The sequence below is a fragment of the Diadema setosum genome, chromosome 10 (assembly GCF_964275005.1).
Source record: "Diadema setosum chromosome 10, eeDiaSeto1, whole genome shotgun sequence".
Lineage (NCBI taxonomy): Eukaryota > Metazoa > Echinodermata > Echinoidea > Diadematoida > Diadematidae > Diadema > Diadema setosum.
The window spans coordinates 29,482,097-29,509,139 of NC_092694.1; the positions used below are offsets into that span (position 1 = coordinate 29,482,097).

The 27,043-nt window shown below is 38.8% G+C and overlaps 1 protein-coding gene across 1 annotated transcript in view; it reads left to right on the forward strand.

Annotated features, from left to right (window-relative positions):
• LOC140233927 (plectin-like) overlaps positions 1 to 27,043 on the forward strand; it is a 206,484-nt gene that overhangs the window by 82,353 nt on the left and 97,088 nt on the right. Inside the window, exons 3-5 of the mRNA XM_072314015.1 lie at positions 1,751 to 1,840; positions 9,819 to 9,896; positions 10,787 to 10,879. Of these exons, the coding sequence (XP_072170116.1) occupies positions 1,751 to 1,840; positions 9,819 to 9,896; positions 10,787 to 10,879 (261 nt within the window). The remainder of the gene's footprint in view (positions 1 to 1,750; positions 1,841 to 9,818; positions 9,897 to 10,786; positions 10,880 to 27,043) is intronic.

Here is a 27,043-nt window from a genome sequence, read left to right on the forward strand (position 1 = left end):
TCTAGGGAGGATGGCACTTGAAATTATCAAAATCAAAATTGCGCGAATTCACACAACTTTTGATCAAATGTTTGATTTTATGCAATCTCTCGCTAAATGTTTCCCTAATCTCTCTGCATTGCCCATATTCACATGCTGTAAAAACCAAAAACATTCATGGCATGAAACTTTCACGAATTGCCACTTTGCATTCAATGCATTGTGTAAAAACAAACAAGCAAACAAACAAATAAAAATGCATGCACTTTACTTTTACGAATTTTGGCTCTTCATAAATTTTGCTAAAGTGTCATGCACTTGAAAATGTCTGATTTACATTATTCTATCTATGGGGAAGATTTCCACCTTTAAAGCATTATTGCCAGGTCCCCAAAGGTGTTTCATATCATCAAATAGTAAGCAGCAGGTCCAGTCAGCCATTTACTGACATGTCTAGAGCAAATCTATCGGTCTCCAGCGTAGGTGATGTGGTTTTCTCACTTTTTCTCTTTCCCTGTTCTTCTTTTGAGGGGAGCAAATAGAAAGAGAGTGGGCGTGAGAACTCAGACATGGCGCAGTGGCACTTATGAACTCTAGCAGCGATATGATTTTTTTTTCCCTTTTTCAAATCCCTCATTTTTCTTTCTTTTTTTTTTTTAAATTCTTGCCTCTTCTCTCTCAAAAGCAAAGACCAAATATACAACGTGTGAGCATTGATGAACAAGATAGATAACGTTTGTCTTTGCACAGTGAACTTTGCGTACAGACAAACAAGTGGTGAACATCAAATACGGCTACATTTTCCTTTTATAGGAAGAAAAGAAAAAAACAATACGGACTAGGAGAAAAAATTGAAAGGGAAGGCAACGATGGGAAGGGGAGATGATCACGCCCCAGTCGTAAACGCCCCACCGACGCAGAAAAGGAGAACACCCCGGCTTCATGATTGAGTGAACGTTGACGAGTGAATTCCATTATGCCCTGACCCATTCAAAACATTTGCGAGGAAACATTAAGTACACATGGAAGTGTGAATATTAAACTTTGCAGAAGTTCTCAGTATGCTGGTTGTCTGTTTTCTGATGGAAAAAGAGAAAATAAAGATTAAAAAACGAAAGAAGTCTTTGCCTTTTCTGAATCTTGTACACATCTACATTATTACTGATTCTATAGTAAATGGTAGGAAAGTGAGAGATAGATAGAGAGGGAGGGAGGGAGATAGATAGATAGATAGAGAGAAAGAGAGAGAGATGAGAGGGAGAGGGAGAGATTCGTCCAGCAAATGAATAAGCAGAAGGAAAAAGAATCACAAAAGATTCCTATAAAATCTGTGATTTTTGTGAAATCACAGACTAAAACATTCACTATTAATTTGCCAATATACTGCTATCATGTGAAGAAAACAACAACAAAATAATGTTGGTCCCACATACTGATTTTCCTGTTGATGTTGTCTGACATTCATGCATTTTGCAAAACTTGTAAACTTTGAAATAGGTTCGGTCGTGATGCGAAATCTCACGTTTATTTTTCCGTGCATGACCTCTCAGAAATCTGTCTTTCTAAGCAAAATTCTGCCATATTTCTGTCACATATTTTTCACTAACAAATCAATCGATGCTGAACTTCAAGGGTAAAGATGAAGCAATACTGTGAGGGAGATCCATGTATACTTTAATTCTGCTTATCCTTGCATAATAAATTAGTCTCTTCGTGGCTTTATGATATCTATATAAATCCTCTTTTATGGTTTTCCATTTTGTTTCTCTAGGCCAAGAAGCAAATCAAGGACCTGTTCGTGGACCTCAAGGATGGAAACAACCTCATCACGCTCCTCGAGCTGCTCGGCCGAGAAAAGATAGTGAGTGGATCAGTCTTAGTCTTCCTCGTCTTCCCAACGCTCTCATCATCCAAGGCATCATCTTTGTCACTTAACCCTTTGTGTGCATTTGTGTGCTGATTGGCACAGAAAGCCCCATAGGATTGTACACACTTTCCAAAGACTCTAACACAGAAAGGGTTAACCAATATCCATTTCATACCACTTTATATGCTACTCCATGTTTTCTTTAACCTCTTGTCTACTGAAATGTAGTAGGCTTTGTAATGGTATACTTAGTCTATGGGGTGTCAGAGTCTTGGCTGTGAATGGCTTAATTTTTATGCTGTCATTTTTGGCAATAGGCATCCTAGCAAATTTTGCATGCCTTTGCAATAAATCTCTAATACCACACACAGCAGAAACAGCAATGGATAATTTTAGACATGCAAACTGCCACAATTCCTGTTGTCTTGCTACCCCCTTGTCCACTCCTATTTCCTCTCTATTATCTTCAGTTTTGACCCAATCCCTCTCTCTAAAAGCATGCCAATAATGTTGGCATAAAGAAAAGGAGGATGAAAAAGGTGTTGAAGATGATCTGATGATATGGTAATGATAGAACAAAAAATACAATCATTGTTACTGTCATCATCAAAAGGATAATGATGACACAGTTATGAATGTGAGGAGGAGGTTCTAGGACAGTTACTCTCTGGACCATTACCCCAGACCCTTCCACTGACCCTATCCCTAATCTTAATCCTTAACCTAATCCTTACCCTAACCCAAACTCTAACCCTGAACCTGACCCTTACCCTAATCTTTACTCTGTTTAAACCTCATTTAAACTAACCAGTATTTAGCTGGGGAGGGGTAATCGTCCTCGAGGGATAATTACCCTGATACGGAGGAGGAGAAGGAGGAGGAAGAAGAGGTGGAGGAAGAATGGCCATTAATTAGTTGTCATGGTGATGATGGAATAATATGAAGAGTTTGTTTGCAAAAACCGATAAGTCCATTTTTGAAGATTTTGAAGTACGGTCTCTGTCATAAAGTACAAAATAATACCTTTTAAATGATATATTGGTCACTACCTATAAAGGTACATTTTTGAAGTTATGGTCAAAAGAAGCAAAAATGTTCTTATTATTCTCTTTATTTTTCTTGACCTTTAATCTCAAATATCTCCATTTGGCAAATATGGACTTATCGGTTTTTGCGAACAAACTCTTCATATAATCATCTTGATGCTTTGAGATAAGGATGATAAAAGGGTAATAGCTGTCTATGCATCCCTCAGACGTGGATGTACTCTATCATACTCACTGTTGTCTGTTTTTTTGTTTGTTTTTTTAACGACGTCAGTGTTGTATCAAAGTCGTGACATGATGTATGGTTGACATCCGACAGAAAGAATCACAGACTTCATATTCGTAGAAGATATTGTATCCGTGTGGAAGGATTTCATTTTTGATTTGTGGCTTCTCCATCATCATCACTCCTGCCATCCAATCTTGTTTGCTCCCTCATCCTCTGGTCTCTTATCCCCTTCAACCACTCTGGCTTTTCCCCCCACCTCCGGTTTCTGCTCCTAAAAATGTTTGTGAAGAAAAAGTGACTGTTTTGACTGTCTCATGGGAGATGGTTTGTCTGGGTCCCCCAAAAGTGAAAATGGACTCTTGCAGGGAGTATTGCCTGGAAAATAACAAGTTTACATTAAAGGACAAGTTCGCCATGATATAGGTGTGGATTGAGTGATACGTTGAATGTCACATGCGTAGAACGATTCCAAGAAAATATAAAGAAAATTCAACATATTTTCACCTTTCTTGCATAATAAAAAAGCACCTGACTTTAATACCTCTTTTAGAAGGTGGGTGGGGGATGATATTACCATTTACCAAGTTGAGGGAATATGTGCTTTTCAAACAAAAACAGTTTTTTTGTGGAATTCTCTTTATATTTTCTTTACATCATTCTACGCATATGACTTCACCAACTGTTGTAATCCCATCCAACAATAGGGAGCTTTAGATTTTAGATGCGCGGACGTTCAAAGGAAAAAAACATGTTCTGAGCGTGTGCAGTAGCGCGCGTAAAATCAATCTATTTTTAGCTTGCATCGCCTGAGTTTTTCACTACGCGTACTAGGCTATTTTCGCGTCCGCACAGTTTGCGATGTAGAGAGCTTCTTCAGGAGGGGAGAAAATGAAAATGAAAATGAAAATGCACACATTCTAGCACAAATGTTCCAGCTTTGATAAGGGTCTGTTTTTGTTTTCTGAAGGCAAAAGACATTCAACAACATGTTCTTGATAATAATGATAGTATAAGATCAAGACAGTGTTATCTCCCAAATTGCCTAAAGTGAAGCAATATTTTTGTAATTTCATACTTTGTTTTTAAGGTGTGGGTGAAATGGAACTACTACATGAAGAGAATGTGCCAACCTCCAGGAGTAGAGCTAATACTTGATAGATACTTTTGAATATACTTAACACTTTTTGAAGACACTGATTTGTGAGTTCATTATGGGGTTAGTAGAACAAGACTCCAAGGGTTAATACTAAAGTATGTGTGTGTGTGTGTGGGGGGGGGGTGGATGGGTAGGATTGGGACAGTTTGCTGCTTGCAGAAAGTACTTAAAGTGCAAGTTTTTTTCCAAGTTCATGTTGAAATTAATGAATAGAGTAAAATAGGATTACGGAATAGTAAAATTGTTACCTAAATTAGACTCAAAAGAAGAAGGCAATATAATGTGAAAGTTTCCATTTTTTTTTAACCCGTTGAGGACGGACTGATTTTGCTACAACGCGCATTTCCCATAGACACCTGCCCGAGTATACTCGGGACTCGTCCTCAACGGGTTAAAGACTGAAGACTAGTAGTTATATATGTCACTTCCTCATGCAGTGACTTAGCTGAGGTGATGACATCATCAATTCACATCTCTGTAATTGGTTTGTGTTCAAAGTTATTAAAAAAAAAATCATGCTTCTGGCAATAATTCAGCTGCTGTAACATCTTTCCTCTTAAAGATAATAAAAAGTTTTGGTACCTCAAAAGCGTCCCTGAATTTCCTTGTCTTGGTTTGTGTTTCAGGTTAAAGTACGTTGTCTGTGAGAATTACTCGCCCCAAAGTGCTCTCATGTCTTAGTAATCATGCAATAATGGTTTCGTACCAGAGCCGACGCTGTACAGCGTCGATAAATATTGTACGAAACCACTGACTGCGACCAGCAGCGTGCAGCCCATTGTACGCATAGCTAACTGCGACCAGCAGCCCCATACGCATAGCGTAATGGGGCTTCGCATTGTAGCATTCAGGATCATGACAGAATTAGTATCGCGGGTAAATGTCAACTTAAAATCCAAAAATTTCTTCGATTTGAAGACTTACCAATTAAGTTGAAGTATTGAAAACAGGCTTCGAACAACGTTTGGTTCTGCCAATAGTCCCTTTCTGTTCGAATTGATGACTGAATGTGACTCGGTCGAGAGGACCTTGGGAGAGCTACATTACACTGGATACCATGGCCAGCGCATGCGCACACAAACATCTTATCCGTTCATGGATTTGAAATGTGTGTGCATGTGATGTGTTCGCATGCACTGGCTGTAGTATTCAGTGTACTGTATGTAGCTCTCCTTAGGTCCTGTCGACCGAGTCACATTCAGTCATCAATTCGAAAAGAAAGGGACTATAGGCAGAACCAAACGTTGCCCGAAGCCTGTTTTCAATACTTCAACTTAATTGGTAAGTCTTCAAATTGAAGAATTTATGGGATTTTAAGTTGACATTTATCCTGCGATACTAAATCTGTCATGATCCTGAATGCTTCAATGCGAAGCCCGATTACGCTGTGCGTATGGGACTGCTGGTCGCTATGCGTATGGGGCTGCTGGTCGCAGTTAATTGCATGATTACTAAGACATGAGAGCACTTTGGGGTGAGTAAGTCTCACAGTGTTAGTTATATGAAAGGTACTTTAACCTGAAACACAAACTAAGACAAGGAAATTCAAGGACACTTTTGAGGTACCAAAACTTTTTATTATCTTTAAAGCCATTTTTTGTTTTTGTTTTTGTGATGTACATGTACTTGCAAGAAAACAGAATATATAATGTGAGAGAGACCAGTTCTTCTTTCCTTCCTGATTAAAAGAGGAAATTTAGAAAAGATTTGCCTGGCAGTCAACCCTTTGTGTGCCACTTTTATTTTCTGTCCATAGGCAGTTTGTGTGAAATTTGTCTGTGCAATTGACTTATTGGCACAGAAGGAGTTAGTCTTACACCTGCCAGGCCGTGACCTCAACACCACATGTGGAATAATTTGCACATTAATGTAGGTTTTGATTAATGTCACTTATTTGTGAAACATGTAAAACTATTAACCTGCTGAAGAGCAATCCCGAGTATGCTTGGGCAGGTGTCCGTGAAAAGCATGTCATAGCAAAAATCAGCCCGTCCTCCGTGGTTGAAAAGATCCATAACTTTTCAATATTTTCTTTCTAATTTTGTTGGAGTGACGTCTTTCTGTTTGTTTGTCTTCACGGTGTTTAGGATAGACAAGTTAAACATTGCCGAGTACAATGTCACTTTAAGTGCACTACTCTTGGAGGCTCAAAAGTAAGGGGGGGGGGGAGGAGGGGAGGAGGGGAGGGTGAACAACCGATCATGTTCTTCTTTAGCTCCATGCAGCGCCATTGTTCATGCCAGGGGTCTTGAACTCCCGCCCACGTTAATATTGCTCTCAATTTTTTCGGGGGACTCTGGGAATGCCCCCCCCCCCTAATTAGCCAGCTGTCGATATAAAATCGCTTTTCTTCCCCTCCATTTTCTTTTCATGTGTGGGCGATGAAATCAAAGGCATTCTTTTGCCACTCCTTAATGCTCTACCGATTGTATATCAGTGCTTACGAACAATATTTAAGGTCGTAACTATTTAAAGTCAGCAAATATATGATGATTGTTATTAATTAATGGTCTGTAATAACATTGATCAAACCATATCATTGAAGAAAATGACTTTCATACTTTTTCTTCCTGGACAGTTCTTGTAATGGCTAGTGTTTCTGCAGTTGTCAGGGATTTCATGTATACAGAATTAACCAAAAAGTCAGGATTTGAAATCGGCATTCATCAACATTAATCGTTTTTATCTTATTGATGATTTGTTGAACTCTGTATCCATATTCTTTTCGAGGTATGTGCGAAAAGTGCTACTGTACCCGTATGTTTCTACTGGGCAAAGCAAACATACATTGTATGGTGATGACATCTATAGGAATATCTATTGATAGAATCTCAGTATCTATAGAATGCACCAGACATTTCAACTTTCATTCACTTTCACAAACCTCTCTATAAATTTTCACATGTTTTCCATGGCAACAGGTTTTTCCTCTAAATTTTTATGTTCTTTAATCCGCCGCACCTTTCTGAAAGTCATTATTTAACATTTTCTACATCACTCCTTTACCAGTCTCTCACTCCATGCGTAGCTCCTTTCATCTACTCCGCCTCCCCCCCCAAAAAAAAAGAACAAGAAGAAGAAGAAAAAAAAAGTAAATATCAGCAAGTACTAAAAAAAGGAGAAGGTTGAAAAAAAAGTGTGGGTGAATGACATTGGAAGGTCTTGCAGAATAGATAAATTTTATGATGAAAATATCATGGATCATGTTTATCAATGTCTGGTGGCATGACTATCATCAGGATTTTTTTGTCTCTTTTCGGGGTGGAGGTGGGGTAGGGGAGGGGCATACTCAATAAACTTTTCAGCAGTGATGGCTGTAAAACCTTTACATGGCGCCAGGCAAGTTTTGAGTCTTGTGGCTGTTAAAGGATGAAGGCCCCTATTCACGTCATAACACTGCCCTCAGTTGGGTTGGGATGCACAAGTGATATAGTGAAAACCTATATTTTTGAATGATTATTTTTAGATACTCAAAGTCCTTTCCCCCCACAAAACTCACTGTTGTTAGGTTATCAAGACACAATTTTGATTTCATAGAAAGGAGACAAGGTTTTGATCTGTACTTCAAGAGCAAAAAAAAAAAAAAAAAAAAATCAAAGCAAGAAATCATTGATGATAAGTCCTATGTGGGTCACATAGAAACTGGTGTAATGACATTATCCGCTCATCAAAACTGCTTATTCCATTCTAAAGAATATCACTGTTTTGGTATGAAAAGCATTTGAAACTGCTAAGTCCCACAACTGTTTTTGTGATCCCATTTTCCAGAATTGCCCCTCGATCACTTTGGTTGGTTTTTATTGGCTCTGATAAGAAAATCCAACTTGAACTTGGTGTGGATTTGCACCTAAAGTTTCTTCACCCCTCCTTCCGTTCCTTCGCCCCTCCCTCCCTCCCCCCTTGCCCACCCCTCCACAAAATAGCGTGGGCGAATGTGAGTTAAAGGGATTATGTAGTATTGGTGGAGATGAGAATTGGGATTTTAACTTTTTTGCGAGATACCAAGAAACCACTTACGAAATAGTACAGAGCTTACTATTCGAAGAGGAATTCAAAGTTTATTATCGGTTTTGGAATGGGTGGAACATCCAAAAACAAAGTAAAACAAAGCAATTGTAATAAAAGGTGGGTCCCAACTTTTATTAAGATTGCTCTGTTTTGGATATCCCAGCCATTTCAAAACCAATTTTCATCAAAGAAATGTTGAAATCCTCTTGGAATTACATGCTCTTTCACATTTCACAAGAGATTTCTCATTATCTCTCACACACACACAGACGAAAAAAAAAAAAAATGTTAGAAACCTGAAGTTAGGTCTCAACTTAAACTATACAATCCCTTTAAGTTTCTTCTCTCCTCTTTCCATACCTTAGCTCCTCCCTCTCCCCATGCCCCATCCTCTCTTCCTCCTCCCCCCTCCCCCAACAAAAAAGCGGGGGCGAATGTGATCCAAAAATCGTGCAAAGAGAAAGTTTGAATACTTTGTCGTTGGAGAAGATTGTAAATCATGTTTATGGAAAAGCCAGGAAGTTACAAGCTGTATGTTCTTGGGAATGAAGGTGCATACATGAACCTATAAACCTTTGTAATGCTTCTCAGAACTATCCTCTAGTGTATGATGTTTTTCGAGGACTTTGCAGTTTTTCTCATTGTGCATAAAAAAACAAACAAACCAGACATCCTGCTATTTTGTGGAAGAGTAGTGCATACTGATGTGGTGATAATTACAAACTCACCTGTTATGAACTGTACAAACTGCTCCCTGGACCTCAAGTCTTCAGAGAAACCCAAAATGAGTTTTTAAGGGCAAGATGAAATAACTGTCCATTATAAATCTCAGCTACAATTACTTCATTGTGAGCTTATTAGCTGTCAAATGTGACATTTGAAACAAGGAATGTTCCACACATTTTTTTTTTTTCTTTTCTATTCCTTCACATACCTGCTGAAATCCACAGATTTTGTAGAGCGCCCTCTGAAGTTCCTTTCAGTACAATTCCATTGAATATTGGATGTATAATAGGTGAAATTATTCATGATTATTCCACAGTATGATGTTTGAAACAATGGATGTCTCTCAGCCCTTTTCTACAATTTCTATTTCTTCACATCGGAAACGCAAATCCACAGTTTTTGAAGAGCTCCCTCTATCTGTGCTTTGGTTAAAGTTCTGATGTTTTTGAACAGAGTGGGGCTAATTGTTTTGTGACTTTGGAAATGGCATTTATTTTTGTCATGCTTTGATTAAGTTTAAGAAGAAGGGAGTTAAAACAGTTTTGTCATGTTATTCATTCTTATTCTTTATTGATGCCTTACACTTTCACTATAGTACCACACATGTTGTTTTTGTACATCAGTGCATTTGATATTTGTTGTATAACATAATTTTGTTGATATTTTGTTTTATGAAGGTTTGCAATAAATGAATTAAAAGAGTGAATCAGTTTTCATCTCTTCTCACAAGGAATTGTGTTAGTATCTCATGCCATCTTTCTTTCATTCTCATTTTCTCTTCCATTTTGCTTTTTTTGTTTGCTGCAGTCGAGAGAGAAGGGACCCTTGCGGATTCACAAGTTGCAGAATGTGGAGAACGCCCTCGCATTCCTGAGGAAGAGAAAAGTAAGTTGTTATGTGAAATTTTCAGGTTACAGAAGAACTTGTTTTGCAGGGCTCGACATTAACACTTGCCTGCCTGCCAGGGGCAAGTAAAATTGTATGTTGGGCAAGTGAAAATGTTGAAGTGATATTTCAAACTTATTTGACCATTTGTGCCAGTAAAATTTTGAAATTAACATGAAAGTCAGAAGTGAACTTGTGGTCAAGCTAGAATCTGTCTCAGTTGTGTTTTTGAGATCCAAAAGCTCAGTCTACAAAATCCAGCAAAACTCTGATGGACAACACTTCTTTACTCTGATTTGCTATTCAGGATATATTTTGCAAAAAATGTGACTCAAGTGAGCTTTCAGGCTGTAAGAATGGCGTGATCAGCATGAAATATATCTCCATGCCAGTTTTTTAAAACAGAAATAAGCAAAACTGCTCGATTGAACCACAAAGTAGGCCACCATGGTAAAATATTACTACATCTTTCAGATTCATGAAATTCTTCTGTCATACATGGATTTGAATAATTACGCAGTACCCACTGCAAACTACAAGGATTAGTACCAGCACTGTCTGTTGGGCGGAAACTTGGTGGTCTATAGTGGATAAGATGCCTGACCGGAGATCAGGAGGTTGTAAGTTCGAATTCTGCCTGAGTAATTGTATGTACACATGTATGCCCATGATTTCTTTTGTCATGGCTACTTCTAAAACACTGATCAATTCGGTGCTTATTTATGTCGATGTAGCGCAATTTGTTAATCAGTTGCAATTACTACATCAGTCATTCTTTTCACTGACACAAAGTTCGTTCGACTAGCTTGTAGCACTCCTAGAACTCTGCACCAATTAGTGGACCAGAATTCAACCTCTCTGCCCCGCCCCTTTTTTCTCATGACCTCCAGGTGAAGCTGGTGAACATCAGGAACGAGGACATCGTCGATGGCAACCCGAAGCTCATCCTCGGACTCATCTGGACCATCATCCTCCACTTCCAGGTAGGGATACAGGATGGACAGAAGGAAAGAAGGATGAGAGGAAGAGTTATAGGAAGGAGAAAATGAAGAGAGAAAAAAACCTAACGTAGGAGTGGTACATTTGGGGTTGCAATATTTTCATAACCAGTTTATTTATATATACAGTGTATATATGTATACATATGAATGAAAGAGGAGAGAGTGATTTCAACATCTACTCTTACAGACAGACAGACACACAAACACTCGCACATGCAAAAACACACAAACACACACACACAAATACAATGCTCCTTAATTGACCTACATTAACTGACCAATTGCTCTATTCATTCCCATGTGAATGCAGACACAAAGACACATACATGTAGTGGAGCAGAAAATAGTATAAATCAAAACCTGGTGTCAGATTAACCCAAAGAAAGTATTTAAAAGTGCACTCCTGTGTAATCTTCTGTTCTAGAAAATGCATCAGCAGTGACATAAAGTGAAGATTGAATGTTGGTAGATTGAAACAGAAATGACATGGTTAGTGATTGTGATGCATATCCTTCTGGAATCGTTTCTGAAACAAATGTCAACGTTTGACATGTGAGTGACCTCGTATGCACTAGAAAAAGTTCACGGTATTTTTATGCATAAGTGATTTTCATGAATTGTGTCGGCAGTATCCAGTGAATATTGATGAGATCTGTCTGTGCTGTGTATATGTCGGTGTGCCTTCCGGGAACAGAGGTTTATGTGTTTGTTTGTTTTATTTTTATGTGTGTTTGTGTGTGTGTGTGTGAAGCAAAACATTGAGCCAGATTTGGTATGACTTTTGATTTGAGGTTGAAAGTGAAAAATAAAATCAACAGCAACATGAATATCGTAGTCTTACAAGTCCCCGCCTGTATTTTTTTACAAAGTTTTGAAGCAATGTTTAGACTTTTAAAAATTATATCTGATATCCTTCTTTTAAGCAGTCCAATTCAAGCAATTTCCCCTTTAAGGAGGTTTAGCGGCTAAGCTTAGAACCTGAGAGGGTAAATGTTACCATTCAAACAAACTTTTAGAACTGTGAGTTTTCTCAAATGTCACCAGAGGGAAAATGCTCTACAACAATTCAGGCCAAACATGTTGGTAAGGATTATGCTGAAGGACCCACTTATGGAAAAAAAAAGAAGAAAGAAGCTAACTAAAAATGTCTCAATCCTAAAGAGGGATTGCAGCTAAATCACACATTCTGTTGTAGTTAAGAGCACTATGTCAATTTACTAAAAGAGGTGTGCATTTCGGGCCTGTGGAAGCCCAAAGTGTATTGGCCCAGACGGCGTCGTTCCCTCGTGCATCTGAAATGTGCCCTTTGCGAATCATAACCCATTAAAAGCAGCTCTCGATCATGGAATATGTTTAAAAAACCTAGAAAAGAGAAAGAGGGGGAGAGATGTAGTTACCTCCAGACGTCCAGTGATGCCAATTTGGGTGAGTTTTTTTTGTGAAACCAAAACTCGCGTAGCTCCAATCTCTTCTCCCCTTATGTACTGTATTTTCATCCCGACTAGCCACACCCCTTCCCGTCCTGCAGGGTACAAGCTCAAATTTGCAACGTGTGTGCCAAGCACCCAGGGAAACATTAGTTAGGTTCACATGCTGTTCCTAAACTTTGAGTTTAGGTTGAAAACTTAACTCTCAATGATTAGCTTGACATCACGAGTGGAGCTAATAATTGACAGTTAAGTTCTCGACCTAAACTTCAAGTTTGGCATCTGCGTGTGAACGTAACTATTCTATTTTTTGGCTGGCAAGGACTTTTTGTGTCAATGTTTAACACTTTCAAGGCCTGCAGTCTTTCGGATGGACCTTCAAGAGTTGACTTTCTGTGGAAGAGAAAATTCCACTGCTTTACTGGTGTCGCTCAGGAAAAATCAAAATAAGAATGGTGATGTGTATCTATGTGTCTGTTGATTTATCTATCCCTGTCCTGTCCTATCTTATCTATCTACATTTGTATCTATCTATCTATCTATCTATCTATCTATCTATCTATCTATCTATCTATCTATCTATCTATCTATCTATCTATTTATCTATCTACCATATGTATGTATGTATTTATGTATGTATGTATCTATCTGTCTATCTATCTATCTATCTATCTATCTATCTATCTATCTATCTGTCTATCTATCTATCTATCTATCTATCTGTCTATCTATCTATCTATCTATCTATCTATCTGTCTATCTATCTATCTATCTATCTATCTATCTATCTATCTATTTGTCTATCTAGATCTTGTCATCTACATATCCATCTATCCCTACCTGATACACATGTGCACCTGTGAATTTATGTGTATTCATGTACAGTGTATACAAATAAAGTGATAATCTCTTAATGATACATACATGTACAATGTACAAAGTACAGTACACAAATAGTCAGATTTAGACAGGCTTCTTGATACATGAGTAAATAAAGAGAAAGCAAAGAAGAAAGAGGGAGTGAGAGAAAATTAGAGGAAGAAGAGGAAAGGGACAAGAGTTGAAAATAAGTAAGAGAGGTAGACACTTGTGTGACAGAAAACTAAATGATGACACTCACAAGAAAGAGATAGATCACTCGTACACATGTACCTCCATTCCCACTGTGAACATTGATTAATGCAGAGCTGTCAAGTCTCCCTGATTCTGCAGGAGTCTCCCTGAAAATGTCAAAATCTGTTCATGTCTGAATAAGAGAATATTAAAATCTCCCTGATTTGGGAATTATTTTTGCCCATTGAAATGCATGTAGCACACAGATATCTCCTTGATTGCTGTGCGGAATCTCCCTGATTTGGATGTGGGAATGTTGGCAGACCTGTTGATGCATGATGAGGATGATGTCTCTCTTTTCCTTTTTTCCTTTATTTTTGGAAAATTTCAACATCACTCCTTCTCCCCCTCTCTGTCTCTGTCTGTGTGTGTGTCTCAGTCTGTTTGTATGTCTGTCTGTCCTAATTTGAAAGAAGCAAAACTTTTAAAATGAGTAACCAGGTCTCCTCAAAGAAAGCACACATCCTCTGGCTATCTTCTGGCTCTGTGTGGAATTTACCAACCAGACCTAAATACACTGTTGCTGAAGGAGCTTCATCTCTCACCTTTACTGCAGTAGCAAAATAAACAAAAGAGATTTGCAGGGGATCAAAGTTTCAATTCTTTTCTTCTGCTCAATGAAAGAAAGCTTGTTAATATTTATTTATAAATAAAAGGCCAGACTTGGTCCCCGGCACTGCGCTATTGTGTCCCGAATGTGTGTCGTGGGGAACATGATCCGCTTGTTTGAACACAGGACGGAGGTTGGTTGGGGGGGGGGGGGGGATGTGCATGGCTGAAATGTTGCGTGAACTGAAGAGTGAATGGTCTCCCAAAGTCTGTTGCCATAGCAACTGTGGTCTCTGCCCTTACTCGTCTGAGTGTCTGAGTGCCGCCGTGCTTTCTGGAGGTAGTGTTTACACAGGTCGGCAGTAGAACTGGTAGAAGTTGTCAAATCCCGAGTCGCAGACATACCTTCATTGTGTGCCCACAGCTTGGTTCCATCACGATGACACACACTCTCGCACGAATTGTCTCTGCCTCTCACTCTCTTTCTTTCTCTTTATTTCCTTGTCTGTCTGTTTGACTGTCTTTCAGTCTGTTTGTCTGTCTCCCTTTCTTTCAAAGAAAAGTGTCGCTGCTATGTTCAACCTGTTGCACGCGTCATATGCCAAGTTTGAATCACTGCTTCGCCAGTTGAAAGGCAAAGAATCACTGCTTCTGTCAGAGTTGCGAATGACTTGATGAAGTTTGTATTGTTTTCAATCTATCATAGCAAAGGATACGATAATAGTAGTAAAAAGAACATATCAATTGCCCTATTCAGTCATGAATTACATTGCTGAATGGCTGTATCCAGTGGTTGAAAAGCAGACAGACATGACTTCTAGATTGAATTTGTGAGGAGCTAAGAACCTTCTGCCTCTAACTTGACACATATTCAGAAGTTGTAAAATGTGGTGTTGTATTTTAAAGACTGTATGAAGTTTGCTAAAGCTGTCCTCATTTGAAAACATTTTTTTTTTTTTTTTTTTTTTGGTAAGTTGTGCTGAAAGGACACAAAAATGTATATTTCATGGTGGTGAACATTAAAAAAAAAGTGTACTGACATGTTTGTAAAGTCAAATTAGATTAATCATAAAAGAGACATGTGTTAGGGTGTGGGGGCTTTTTCGATAGTTGTTGCAATAAAGACTACTAGCCTCAAACATTTCACATCCAGGCAAACGGGTACATTATTCTGTGCCTTTAACTCTTTCTGTACCATGGACGTAGGATGATGTGTACTGCATTAAAGGCTTTTCAATGCCAAGTGACACTCAAGGCACACAGATTGTAATTTGAGTGTCTTACATGTAGTATCGTACTGGATGGCTTTGGCGTGCCGTGTATTCACACTTTCATTATAATCAGTATTTCTATGCCTCTGGACATACTCCTATACTTTGCCAAGTAGAAATTAATTCAACATTTTTTTTTTTTTACAAGAGTATAACTCAGTCTGGCCGAGTCACAGAAGCAATGCATGAATCAACAAACATACATATTATCGTTTTGCATGTGTCATGATAATTGATGTAATAATTAGTAATCATACCATCATATTGTCTACCACTACACAGCCAAGGAATGAGTAATGCTTAGTAATTACAATGTAGGTGTTACACAAATGATGTTTTGTAATATTTTTTTTTATTTTTTTTTTTTAAACAAAATCTTCAGTTTATTTTCTAGGCCAGTGTAGTGAGTTTGGAATGTCTTGTTGAAAATAAGGTCAGCATTTTTTTATTTTTTTCTTAAATTTTTAGTCTGTGTGTGTTCTGGATGTTTGGTCAGTTTTGATAAAGGGGAAAAAGTCAACTTCCCGAAATTGTTGCCCATTGTTGCACAAGAAACAAAAAGAGTGTAGGAGGCCGACCAAATATTTCCTCCACGCCTTGGTGGGCGAGTGTGAAGCCCTTTCAGCGCTGCCGATTTGCTTGACCAATCACTGTCCTCTCTTTCCCTAGCTTGTCACACGATTGTTGTTGTGCCCACGCCGTGCGGTTTTGTGCATGTCAAGGTGGGTAACACCTCCGCTCCGTCTCGGTAGCTTGTAACAACGAAGGCAGAGAATAAACAAAAGGAAAAACCCAGTAATTGATTATGGAGTAGGTCAGTGGCATCTGCAATACATTGATAATATAATTAAATAGGAACATGTATATAGACATATGTATTGATTACTTTGTTTGTATTGTGAAATTGACTTGTGTTTAAGTTAAATTGGCATTTTTCATTGAGACAAAGGATTAGTCAGCACCAATATTCTAAAAAAAAAAGCAATCTGTAAAGTGCCTACAAACACTAACTTCAACAGAAGTATTTCCAAAGTTACCCAGACTGTGGCCAAAAGAACATTATGCAAAAAAAAAAGAAGAAAGAAAGAAAGAAAAAAAAAAGACTGGCGTCAGATGTAGTAGCTGCTGATTAGCAACGATTATGTGATTAAAAAAATTATCATTTTCCCGGAACAAACATACAAGAAGTCCTCATAATCTTTCATTTCAGGCTCTTTATTATTATTATTATTATTTTTTTAATGTCTCCATGTTTTTTGTTTGATTTAATGTCGAGGAAGTGGTTATCTAGTGATAAGATAGTGATAAAGTCATTTACTTGGCTCAAAGAAGCAATGACTACACTAGCTCATTAACTTTATTGTTTGCTTTCCTCCATTAGCTCTACCTTATCAAAACAAATTTCCCAACAATTCTATGTTTCTTGATATTTTTTTGTTTGATTTAATGTCAGGGATGTGGTTATCTGGTGATAAGATAGTGATAAAGTCATTTAATTGGCTCAAAGAAGCAATGACTACACTAGCTCATTCACTTTATTGTTTGCTTTCTTCCATCAGCTCTGGCTTATCAAAACAAATTACCCAACAATTCCATGTTTCTTTTTTATTTTTTGATTATCTTATTTGAATATATCTCCTTCACTCATCTTCTGCCAAACAATGAGGATGACATTTAATACATTTATTGTTTGAGCTGGAATTTACACTATTCGAAAATGAATGAGTATGGCCCCCATCCCTGTTTCTCTCATTCCAGTGTATTATTGTTCTTCGTGGACATTAAATGTATTAAAAAGTAAGGAAAGGTAGATAAATAAAGTATTGCTGTGAATGCACGGTACAGAAGTCCAAATTCTAAAACATTGTATGTGTGTGTAGATCAGGGCGGTGTTGAAAAAAAAAAAAAAAACAACAACAAAAAAACATATTGAAGGAATCTCAGCTTTTGCTCTAAGGATCCTTGATATAATGTGCGTATATACATGTACATGAACATTTGTATATATATTTTCTTCATTTTCATGGAAACTTAATTGCATTACTAGGAAAAAATGGTTTCAGGCTATGTTATGAAACCCAGCTCAGTGAGCAGGATGTAGAAATTGCGGTGTATCACATTATTACAGTTCCTGTTTGTGGGACGTTTCTGTCTCCTTGGATAATTTTTTTTTCTTTGTTTTGTGGTATGTTAAATGTATTTCTTGTGTTTCCAGAGCAGTGTCCTTCTGGAGGTAATAGTGGCAGAAACCAGGGGGACCATTTGAGGGTATTGACTGACTGATTTAATAGTTGAGCTGTTCATAAACATAAATATTGTATGACATGCTGCAGTTTAGGATGAACCTGGAACATCCTGTCCTGTGGAAGTTCTTCCATGGTGTATTACGAGACTGTCATCTGTACGTCCGCAGGAAGCTGGTTGAATCTTGAGAAGATGTGGTGGTGAAGCGTGCTTAACCCATTGACCAAACCACCTAGCGTGTGCTGGAAATAAGTCTATACAGATTTCAGAATTTTATAGGAGAGGGGTTAAGAAAAAAAATAGAAGAGAGAGAAGATACATTCTAAGCATCCCTGGTTCATGTACCGCTTAATCACATACTCATCCGGGTGACCAAACCGGACATCTAGCATGCCATGTCACAGGGTATTGTGCGCTGTCTGATCAAGTTTCACAAAGTGGTGATGAAAATTAAATGTTCCATGATTTGCTATTTTTTTTTTCAAACAAATTTTCTTTTGAATTCCTTTAGTTTTATTTTAACTTGATGTCTCTGTGAAACTTCAAGCAAGGAAAGTAATATACTTTGCTTTACATACACCCATATTTTATTTGTAAATCTTTGCAGATATTATCTTCAGCAAATTTTACTAGAATTCTATGCAGGATTTACACAGTCTTATAAGTGGAAAATATACTCCAGAAGTTAATCAGAGCACTTTTAAACAATATCTCTTATAGTGGATTTTGTAACTGCGCCATATCTACGAGTAATTTCCGAGGACATCTGTGGGATGTTGTGCTATCGACTGCATAGTAACGGAAAGACAAAAAAGCACCAAACTATGGGAAAATATTGATGTTCTCTCGTTCTGGAGGTGAGAATATTTAGCGGCCAAGTTGGGCAGTTGCCGTGGCGACCATTGATGAAGTTCAAGCTGAGTGAAAAGACCGGGTATCCAGTCCCTATTGTGTTGGTTCAGGACAAGGTTGATAGGGGTGGGAAGAGGAATGCAAATGGACATGATGTATTACAGACTGAGGTGTTTTTTCCCCAAACACAAAAGTCAACACAAATTCCTATAGGTGGTGCCAAGCATTCAGTTGTCATTGAAAATTTAGGATCTTCCGCAAGAACTTCAGTTTACATGTGGTTGGAGAGAAAGAAAAAAAAAAGAAAACTCCATAGAATTTCTCTAATGCAACAATGCATGAGACATCAGCTGAAACTATGCATGCTATACATGTGATTTTTCGTTGGTGACTGGGATGATGATGATGATGATAATGATACTACTGATGATACTAATTATGATGATAATAATATGATAGTAATGGTGTTGATGAAAATGGTATCAGCCATGATCATGGTCATGATAGTAATAAAGACGATAATGTTAATGAGAGTTACTAGAGTAAGAGTGATAATGATGAAGGAAATGATAGCAGCTATCAGTGCTTTTATCATACATTGTGACTTTTCATCAGGATTTGCTCAACACACTTTTTCGTAATCATTGTGTAGCAAAATTCTTTTGAAATTTGATAGAGCACACACACAATCGTGCGCGCAACCGACAACACACAACCAGGAGAAGTGTATCACTGTATAAAATGGTTTAATAAGAACAGGTGTCATGTTTTCAGGGTTGAAAGATAAAAATAATCAGACGATGTCAGACGTTTGTCAATTCTGCTGCTGCTTGATCCCCAATGGTGTGTACTCTCGCCCTGTGCAGGTAACGACATCGGCTCAGATATCACTTACTACCATTCTTGAGCTAGTTTTGCTCCCCCCTTCGCTGCAGAAGGGAGGAAGATCCCTTGTTTAGGAAACTGGATGCTTCATAATCAACCTGACACGTAGATATTTAATATGTGGCACAGAATCATGATAAAAAGTCAGAGTTCTTTAGAAAAAAAAGTTTCGGCGTGATAGAGAGCAAAAAGGAATCGTGAGGTCTTTTCTAGAAAAAGTCTCAAAACTTTTGAGTGGAAAAGTAGCGTTGTCTTTGAACCAGACATTCAGACGTTTCGCGTCATCGGAATAGATTTTGTAAGACATCGCCTGATCAAGTGAATGTGGAGGAATGCGGTGTGAGCGGGATTTCGCAAGACTCGATACTCCACCCACTGCTGGGCCCGGAGCCTATTAGACACACGGCAAATAGAAGAAAGGCAGGGAGACATACTGCAAACTTGTGAGAGTGGGGTCTGAATCTTGTCAGTGCCGTAGACTAATTCCTGCCCCAGACCTATTGTTGATGGGGAGTGGGCGTGTGGGCTGGTCCCAGCCATGCAAAAAAGAGAAAACTGAAAGGGATAAAAAAGTAAATAAAACAAAAACAGCCAGGAGAATGAAAGAGAGGAAGAGAGAGAGAGAGAGAAAGAAAAAAGAGAGCAAAGTGTACAGAAAGGTGCGTGAAATAAATTCACGCTCCAAGAGAGTTGAGAGTCTCCCGTCTTTTTTTTTTCCTGTTTTTCTTTTCTTTCTTGTCGGCTGGTTTGGATCGCCTCGTCTGCTCCGTGTTAACGTACCCGCTTCACTCCAGTGTGGGCTACTGGTAGAGTCAGACACTACGGTGGAGGTGTGGTCGTTACCTACCACGACTGGAGGAAAAGAGTTTTGCTCGTTCGCGAGAGGGAGAGCGAAGAGGATTGATTGCCTTTCATCCCTGGATGCTGATCCGTTGACAGGGATAGAGAGGAGTGGTTGAAATCGACTTCTGACTTTTCTCTTTTCTTCGAGTGACTCTGTTACCTCTTGATTTTAGTTCATTCTCCGACTCTACTTTTTGACTTTCTTTCCGTTTCTCTAAAGCCCTGGAAAGTGTTTTTCTGTGGGTCAGGAAATGTTGCTCATTCCTTGGAGCTGAATTCCTATCGCTCATTGTGGATAGCCATTCTGAAGGCGGACATCAACGCTTTTCGAGGCAAACTCTCCTACTTTGACCCCAGCTCTTTGCTGATTTCTCCCCTTCTTTATCATTGAAAGTTATTTGTCGAGCCCCCAGGACCCTTCACAACTCACCCTTGGTAAATGGAAGTTTTGTAGCGAAGTTTTGCATCGTGTGAATTGATTGGTGCGTGATCGAAACATGTCGCACTACCAGAGCGGGCGCTCTCAGCAGCGCCGCGTCGTCACGACGAAGCGGACTACGACCACCCGGTCCAGTAGCAGCGACGACCGAGGGGGCAAGTCCAGCAGGGTAAATTCTACTTATATTTTACTTCTACTTATTTTTGTCCTCCCTTCATTTCTCTTTTTCAAAGTTTGTTTAGAAAGTTCCATGACAAAAAGAAATATATAAATGTCTGGTTAGGATATTGTAGGGGTAGGGAACACGACTTAGTTCTTACTCCCCACGTGGTAACATTACAAGACAATACTTTGAAGCACTCCAGTAATTTGAGCAGAGGCAAGAATGTCTGCCATAGAAATGGGACCTGTAAGCAATTGTTCGGGAGTCCTATCTACTTGGGCGATTGCACACACAGTCATGACGTAGGGGCATTTCCACCATGCACCCTTGCTTCGTCATGCAGAGTTGAAGGGGTTTACAGGGAGCTAAGTGTGGCCCATAACAGAACCGAGTTATGATACACCATGGTGATTTTGATGGACATGGCAGTTGGTAGATGGCGATGATATGGTGTGCGATTTGAATAAATAGTATTCAAATGTTGACTGGTGTTTTGGTGGCATTTCATTGAGTACTAGAGGCCTTAGGTCAGACGTGACAAGTGTACCAAGGTGACTGCACAGAGGGTTGCTACAGGCGTAAACTCCCCCCCCCCCCTTACATACCTCAATATTGAAGTTAAGTGGTCAATATTTGTTTTATGAGTGATGAAAGAGAAGGTAAGCCAGCCAAAGAAAAGTGATGTCATAAAAGAAAGAAGAAAGGTGTTCACTACATCTTATAGTTTGGTGTCCAGTGGTTCAGCCTTCTTGTTCCGTACCAGTGAAACTGCATATCCTGCTGTCATTCTTACTTCTTAAACCAGTGTCTTGCGTCCAAAACAAGATGGCAGCATTCTGTATACATATATTGGCAGACTTCAGGGATCTTAGTGGAGCATTTACAGCATTCTACTTTTATGTCATCTTTGCATAGTGTACCTTGTGCAATGTGGAACACATTTTTTGTTTGTTTGTTTGATATATCTATATGCAGACATTTCAAGGAAGAACGGCATTCTTGAATTACGAATACCACACTGAAAAGCTAACCAATATTGTCCTATTTGCGCATTTTAATAGCTCAAATAGTTGTTTGATACTCTGCAATGACAGATTTTACTTTTCTCCTTGGGGCACACACCGCTCAATTGTCTGCTGGCGATGTTTATGCTTTTCCCTGGAGCGAATGCTCAAAAACTTTTCATTTTTGACCTTGGAATATTAGACAATAATCCTTGATGATAAGGAAAACTTGTTTGATACTGTAAATGCAAATGAATATCACTTTCTAAATATATACACATATTGATAGATATACAGTGATAGATACATACAAATGTGCATATATACGAATCCTGATGAATATTGCAGTTTGGCTAGGCTGATTCTAATTCTCGTTTTCTTTTCTAACTGGCATTTTGAAGAAAAGGCAGTTGAATATCCTGTAATTGGGATACATGCTAATTATTTTGTCAACATTCAAGAGCGTTGTGAACATAAATGCCAAATGTTATTCAAACAGTCATACCTGGCAAATGTGAGTACAGTGTATGTATAACTTGATCTCCAAAACATATGGTAGTAGGAGCTTTTTTAACACTGAGCCACTCCCTGTCACTGTGTAAATGTCCAAATCATTTTTTCCTTCTTTTATAGCTCTCCCCCTAGATTTATGTCAAAGATGCTGGTGTAGCAGAGTAGAATGTCCCAAGCTGCCAAAACACCTTGTTGAGCAGAATGCCTTGTAAATATCAAACAAAATATCTTTCTTTCTCTCTTTACTCTCTCTAATTTGTAACAATTTGGGAGGGTCTTTATGCCAGTGATACAAGTAAACAGTTACTTATCATTTTGTTTTAAACGTTGCACTGGGAAATTTAGAATCTTTTTATCATGGCTGAACTTTCAAGGTGCGCCATGAGTTACAACATGGCAGAGCTGATGACGATGATGATAATGATGATGATAGTGATGCTGATGACGATGCTGATGACGATGATGATGATAATGATGCTGATGACGATGCTGATGACGATGATGATGACGATGATGATGACGCTGATGACGATGATGATGACGATGATGATGATGATGATGATGATGATGATGGTGATGATGATTAGATGGTAATGATAATGATGAAGAACATCATTCATATAATGCCATTTGTCTATGAGAAACATTCAGAGGCATCCGTCTTCCACAATATGTTACACATTATTCACAGAGTTGCTGGGAAAAGATAGGTCTTTTGTTCAGATGTGAATTCATCAAGATTGTTACAATTTCGAAGTTGGATTGGTAGAGAGTTCCACATAGGTCAGTCATTGGTCCAACATAGGTCAGTCATTGGTCCTACATAGGTCAGCCATTGGTCCTACATAGGTCAGCCATTGGTCCTACATCAGTTGGTCCTACATAGGTCAGCCATTGGTCCGACATAGGTCAGCTATTGGTCCTGCATAGGTCAGTTATTGCTAGATCAGGCAAGTCCTACATAGGTGAGTCATTGGTACATCAGGCGAAGCCCTTGGGAAACCTTTGATCAGAAAATGAATGCCAACAATGGCATGCTCGAAAGGTTAAAAATAAAAGTTACAAACTTTTATCAATTTCAAGAGGGAATAGTTCCTTTCAGAAGAGGAAAACCAGTTATAGCACAGTTTTTTTTCTTTCTGAATGATTTCAACAATACATATGTGACTATCAAGAATTTTTAGAATGCTGTTATGATTAATATTTGTGATAATTTTCTTCAAATGTCTTGCTCTTGATTGTGACAAAATAGGTAAAGTTACAGATAGAATAACAAAACATCTTGCCTTTTTTGTTCTTATGCCAGACAGTGTCATTCCATGGGGCCCTATACATTTCCTATAGAGTCTGTTCTGTGTTGCCACAGTTGCAGTATATTGTGAATATAATTGTTTCAAAGGTTTGATATGTAATGAGCATAGGGTCCAATGAGATTGTATATCAGAAAATACTTTTTTCAGTGATCTCCTCTTTCAAGATCTCACTTCGTATCTCATAAGTCAGATGTGAAAGTCCTTCACGACGTGGCTTATCTGTCTGTCCCTTGTAGTGTTGGTCTCCTAATTGTTTTGATGCATACTACAGAAATGTAGGACTGGCCGTGAGAGAAGGACATTCTCAAGAAAGCCTTGATGAAGACTAGGCATGAAAAGGATGGAAGGGGATTGGGGGGGGGGGGGATAAGGGACTCATGAATTGGGCACAATTGACTAACCTTCATTTTCTGTTGGCAAACAGCTATTACCTTTTACTTATGCGCTCTCTGAATCCTAAATCACATCTCCCCCTTTTATGTTTCACGTGATCGGAAGATTGTACACGTGATGTGTGTCTTAAGGCATTCTTCAGTCTGAGCAGAGAAAGGAAAAAAGATTGGTGGAGAAAAAAGCTTTTGGTTTTTTTCTGTGCTTGCACATAAAACAGGTTGAGTTCGCACTTTATGGGGGTCTGATGTTCGTCTGTGTTGGTTTTAATGAGTGGAAATGCCCCATCAAATCATACAATAAGCTCATCTTTACACACCAGGGATTCTCACAAACTTTTTATCTTGCCTCAGTTCGGTCCGTGCCGTCTCATGCATAGTTTTGTCAGTATCATCAGCTGCTAGTCTTGAATTCAGCCACCTGTTTCAATCAATGAAATTTTTTTTTTTGTCTTTGTTTGTTTGTTTTTTTGCCACACCTTCCTCGGTCACATGCTGTCATTGACTTCTGTCCTTGCATCTGAGAAAAGAATAGCAAAACTTTTCATAGATTTTACATAAAATGTTGCAGTTGAAAACTTGGATGTAGTTATCTGTTTGGGAAAAGAGTCTCTAATCCTACCAAACCCACAGTTGCCATTTTTTTTTTTCGTTCTCAAGATTTCCCATGGCAAGTAGCAAATGAGGAGCTCAGAATAATTCATCCTTTTATAGTAAGCCGTTCCAAACTGAACAGGAAAGAAAGAAAGGGGGGGGGGGTGGAGATTGGGAGAAGAATAAAGATGGTGCGTTGATTCACACAAATGTTTGTTCATGAGGACATAGCATTGTTTGCCGTCTGTCTGCTCATCAGCTTCAAAAAGTCTGCATTCTTTGATTTTGGTCCCTCCGAAGAATAGGCAAGCTTTTTATTTGTTCTATCTTATGTTGGCTTAATTTGGGTGAACCGGCTTTGAGAAAGGCCTTAGCCAGAGGAGCTCTAGTAGTCATTTTCAGTTTAATGCTTGTCAAAATCTTTTCCAACAGCCGCTTGGGATTTTTGGTCATCTGAGAAATTATGTACTGTTGTAAAGTTGTAGATTTACTTAGAGACTTATTTGTTGTGACAATACATTTCTTTCCTCAATTTTTGTGGGGTAGTGCTTTGAAAACTGAAGTAATCAGAACCACTGAGTTAACTTTCAAAATGGTGTTTTGCTATATGTAGATAGCAGGAAAAAAAAATCTTAAAAAAAGAGTTTTCAGTGTATATACTTTAATATTGTGTCACAATTACTGCACTGCTGGGTGTAGCTGCAACCCAACAACATGGGAACATGGAGAAGGATGGAAATACAGCCCTGTCTGAGTTCTAGCAAACATTTGCCACAAGAGAGTCTCTCGTTTTCAGCCACCTTTGTAGTGTTTAAAGTTCACAGCTTTTGACAGCGTTGTCACAGCTTGATATTTGGTTGGGGTTCAAAGAGATAGAGAGAGAGAAAAAAAAAATAGCATAAGTCCCTGGATCTAATGGAGGAGCTCTTCCACTCCAGTAGTTTTTTTTTCCTGGGCTTTATATATTTCTTTCTTTCTTCACAGGCCCTTTTTACAGGTGTAGTAAATCAAATTGTTATTAACCCGTTGAGGACGGTTTGATTTTGCTACAACACGCATTTCCCATAGACACCTGCCCGAATATACTCGGGACTCGTCCTCAACGGGTTAACGTCTATTGAAAAATGGCTGTAAATCTCCCTGTGATCGTCCTACTGGTAGTCGAAATTTCAGGTTCGATCCTGTTACTTGCCAGCGAACATGATGTGGGGTGAAGTATCTACATGCACTGTTGGCTTTGTGTGTGTGTGTGTGTGTGTGTGTGTGCCTTGCAAGTACAAGTAGAAAGTATACATGCTCACTTCTTGAGGGCAACATGGCAGATCACGTCAAAAAGCCTATCAGCCGGTTGAGGACGGGCTGATTTTGCTATAACACACATTTCCTACCGACACCTGGGCGAGTATAGTCGGGACTAGTCTTCAATTAGGTAAAGTGCCTCACACTTTTATGGCATATTCTCCGACTTCATGCCAAGTCCAATGAAGCACCGACATTGTTCATTTCTCATGCAAATGTTGCACCTTTGTGTTGACTGTAATCGTTCACATGTTTGCAGGATGAGTCATATATATTTTATGAAAGACAATACATGCGTTGTATAGTGTGATAGTCACTCTGTTGATATGCATGAGTGATTAGCTTAGCATTGCGATTATATACCCCTAACCCCTGGGCTTTATAGCTTAATGACAGGCTCCTGGAGTACTAATATTATCCTGCAACACCAGTAGCAAGTTTTTATAACTTGGTATGAATCAAGTGTGCAGCATTGAATTTATAATACTATATCTGAGAGAGTAAATAATTGCTCTTTTTGTAGGTCTGGTGATGAAGACTAGTCTCCAGTGAGAAAGGAAAAGGGGGCGTGTCATCCAGTAGGTGTGCTGGTGGGGGCGTGGCACCTGTAGTCAGCTGTGACTGGCTGATGTGCACAGCATGTAACTGTTTACATTACAGGTGGCACACCGGGGTAGGCGGTGTTCAACAGAAGTTGTATAGTTCCACTCTGTGCGAAGTACAGGACTGTGGATTATGATGCATGGATTGCATTTCCAGTGTGTTTCATAAGTATATGTTGAGAGAATACTGATGCATTTTATTGTAGGTGTACTTTTGTTTGTGTATGTTCATGCATTTATGCACATTTACATGTGTGACATTGGCCTGTAATAACTTCATGAGAATCAGATACATCTGCACAAATTGAGTACGTGCTTTTAGTTTCTTTGAGATATTGGGTAGTTGATGAGTGGTCTCTATACAACATTTGTCCTTGTGATATCAAAGATTTGGGTGCTATCATAAGGGCTTTTTACACTTGTGTTTCTTAACCCCGGACTTTCTCTGACCCAGAACTATCGTTAGTCCCGTATCAATTTTTCAGCTTTTTACACTCGCCAATTAGTCCCGTACTATCTCTTGTCCGGGGCTAAGGAGAAAACTGACCTTTTTACACTCGTATTTCTTAGCCCCGGACTTTCCAAACCACATGAATATTCATAATTACGCTGTGTACTGTACACGTACACGCACGCACCGGCAGCA